Source organism: Eimeria mitis, genomic scaffold (assembly GCF_000499745.2).
Source record: "Eimeria mitis Houghton genomic scaffold, Emh_scaff1715, whole genome shotgun sequence".
NCBI lineage: Eukaryota > Apicomplexa > Conoidasida > Eucoccidiorida > Eimeriidae > Eimeria > Eimeria mitis.
Window position 1 is genome coordinate 1 of NW_013570031.1, and position 2,978 is coordinate 2,978.

At 55.9% G+C, this 2,978-nt stretch overlaps 1 protein-coding gene across 1 annotated transcript; it reads left to right on the top strand.

Annotated features, from left to right (window-relative positions):
* Window positions 1–486: 486 nt before the first annotated feature.
* On the top strand, window positions 487–2,334 carry EMH_0042270 (uncharacterized protein; the record flags this gene model as incomplete). The annotated part of the gene is made up of 4 exons (XM_013495717.1): window positions 487–531; window positions 672–1,007; window positions 1,265–1,623; window positions 2,040–2,334. The coding sequence occupies 4 exons, from the start codon at window positions 487–489 to the stop codon at window positions 2,332–2,334; spliced, it is 1,035 nt and encodes a 344-aa protein (XP_013351171.1).
* Between the last annotated feature and the right edge of the window lie 644 nt (window positions 2,335–2,978).

Sequence of the window (2,978 nt, forward strand, 5' to 3'; positions counted from 1 at the left end):
AGCAGCAGCAGCGGGTGGGGGACTGCATTGGGGTGTACAGACACATCTGGCTGCGAACTAACTTTGTTGTTGCTGCTGTTGGTGCTGCTGCTGCTTTCGTTGCTGCTGCTATTGCTGCTGCTGCTGCTGCCTTTGCTGCTGCTGCTGCTGCTGCTGCTGCTGGCTGTACAGGCGGCGTGGAGCAGTGCGTCTTTCTTTGGGACCCCTTCCGCCTTCCCCTCTATCCTCCCCTCAGCAGCAAGGTCTCAGCAGCAGCAGCAGCAGCAGCAGCGAAGGGGACGCAACCGAAGACAGCAGCCCAGCAGCAGCAGCAGCAGCAGCAGCAGCAGCAGCAGCAACAGCTGGATAGAGGACGAACGCCCGCTAGCCAGCCAGCAACTAGGGACGTGCCTGCGGAGACACCCACATCAGCAGCAGAGACAGCAGCAGCAACAGCAGCAGCAGGAGCAGCAGCAGCAGCAGCAGCAGCAGCAGTGCGCACAGTGGATGCAGAGACATCTGCCTGCTCTCAACAGAGTCCCCAAGGAGACAGTGACAGCGGAGACATTCGCAAGGCAGCAGCAGCAGCAGCACCAGCAGCAGCAGCAGCAGCAGCAGCAACAGAAGATGCGGCTGCTGCGAGTTCTGCTGCAGTTGTTGCTGCTTCTGCTGCTGCTTCATCCGGCCCGAAGGAGAGCCTGTGCAGCTGCGGAGGAGCCTCACAAGCGCAGCAGCAGCAGCAGCTGCTGCAGCAGCAGCAGCAACTGCAGCAGCAGTGCAGACGCCTCGGGGCCGACAGGTTTAGTGAAGCTGCAATCGAGGCAGCAACAGACTACGTAACCAGGCGGCTGCTACAGCAGCAGCAGCAGCAGCAACAGCAGCAGGTGCTGCAGCAGCAGCAAGAGCAAGAGCCGCAGCAGCAGCAGCAGGATGTGCTGCTGCTGCTGTTCTTGTTGGGAGACACACGAAGAGACGCACGAGCTGCTGCTGAGGCTTCTCTCCCCTCTCTCTTAACTGCAGCAAACGGGGTTCGTTACAAACTCAGATGCAGCAGCAGCAGCAGCAGCAGCAACAGCAGCAGCAACAGCAGCAAGGGTAGCAGCAGGGGTAGCAGCAGCAGCAGGATCACTGTCGGTGTATCGTCACAGCGTTTAAGAATTGCAATTCATTAGTTTTCTTTGCTGCTGTTGTTGCTGCTGCTGCTGCTGTTGCTGCTGTTGCTGTTGCTGCTGCTGCTGTTGCTGCTGTTGCTGCTGCTGTTGGCATTGCTGCTGCTGCTGCTCAGGGTAGAGCTGGAGACTTCTCGCTGCGGCTGTCTGCGCTGTGGCTGCGGGGGCCGCATGCAGCCCTTCAGCTGCAGGGACGGCTGCCGTGGCAGCAGCAGCAGCAGCAGCAGCAGCGGCAGCAGCAGCAGCAGCAGCAGCAGCAAGGGGTAGCGCAGGAGGAAGAGTTCGTTGCAGCAGATGCCGTCTCTACAGCTAAGGACTACAACAGCAGCAGTAGCAGCAGCAGCAGCAGCAGCAGCAGCAGCAGCGACGTGTGCTGCTGCTGCTGCAAGTGGTTCTGGTTTGCTGTTGCTGCTGCTGCTGGCCTCAGCTACTCCGATAGAGTGGCTCTTGTCGGCAGCTTCCTTGCTGCTGAGAGGTAAGACTGCATGCTATTTGCTGCTGCTGCTGCTGCTGTTGTTGCTGCTGCTGCTGTTGCTGCTGCTGCTGCTGCTGCTGCTGTTGCTGCTGCTGCTGCTGCTGCTGTTGCTGCTGCTGCTGTTGCCGCTGCTGCTGTTGCTGCTGTTGCTGTTGCTGCTGCACCGGAGGAGTTGCTGCTGAACGGACAGCTAGCTGGGAGTTATCCCCTGCTGCTGCTACTGCTGCTGCTGTTACTTCTACTGCTGCTTTTGCTGCTGTTGTTGCTGCTGCTGTTGCTGCTGCCACTGCTGCTACTACTGCTGCTACTTCTGTCACTCCTCCGCCTCCTCCTCCTACTGCTGCTGCTGCTGCTGCTGCTGCTGCTGCTGTGAGCGTTTGACTTGGTTGTGTGTGTTGTGTGTGTGTTGTGTGTAGGGTTTGTGTCTCTGTGCATATGCGGGTGGCTTTGCTGCTGAGCTGCGGGCTTGCTGCTGAGGCTGTTGAGGTGTACATACACTCCAGCTTGCCCGGCTTCGCGCTGCTGCTGTCGCGGCTGCAGCTGCCGCCGCAGCACCCGCTGCAGCACGAAGCCCTAGACGCATGGCTAGCAGAAACTGATCAGCAGCTGCAGCAGCAGCAGCAACAGCAACAGCAGCAGCAGCAAGGCTGGCGCATAGGGCGTTTGCTGCGGCTGGCGCTGCAGCTGGAGGAGTTGAGCGAAGCCACTTAGTACAACTTAATATCACTTAGCTGGCTAGCCACAGAGCTAGCTAGCTAACTAGCTAGCTAGCTAGCTAGCCACACAGAAGGTTAGCTAGCTAGCTAGCTACCTAGCTAGCTAGCAAGGCGGTTACTTAGCAGGCTAGCCACGCAACTAGCTAGCTAGCTAGCTAGCTAGCCACACAGCAGGTTAGCTAGCTAGCTAGCTAGCCAAGCAGCTGCTTAGCTGGCTAGACACACAGCTAGCCAGCTTGCTCTCTAGAAGAACAGCTAGCTAGCTAGCTAGCCAGCTGTCTGGCTGTCTAGCTAGCTAGCTGGCTAGCTAGCTGGCTAGCTAGCCGGCTAAATGCCTAGCTAGCCAGCTGGCTAGCTAGCTAGCTAGGCAGTGGTGACGTTAGGAGATGGCGCCAGTTGTATTTCTTTGTTTTTGCTGTTGTTGTTTTGTTTGTTTGTTTTAGTTTTGTGTGTTCGTTTTATTTGTTTTGTTTGTCTGTTTATTTTATTTATTTTGGTGTTGGGGACTAATAACTGCATTTAATTAAACTGCTGACAAGGAGACAAAAAAAAACAAAAAAAAACAAAAAAAAAAACAAAAGAAAAACGGAAATAAACAAAAACAAATACACAAAAACAAATAAACAAAAACAAACAAAC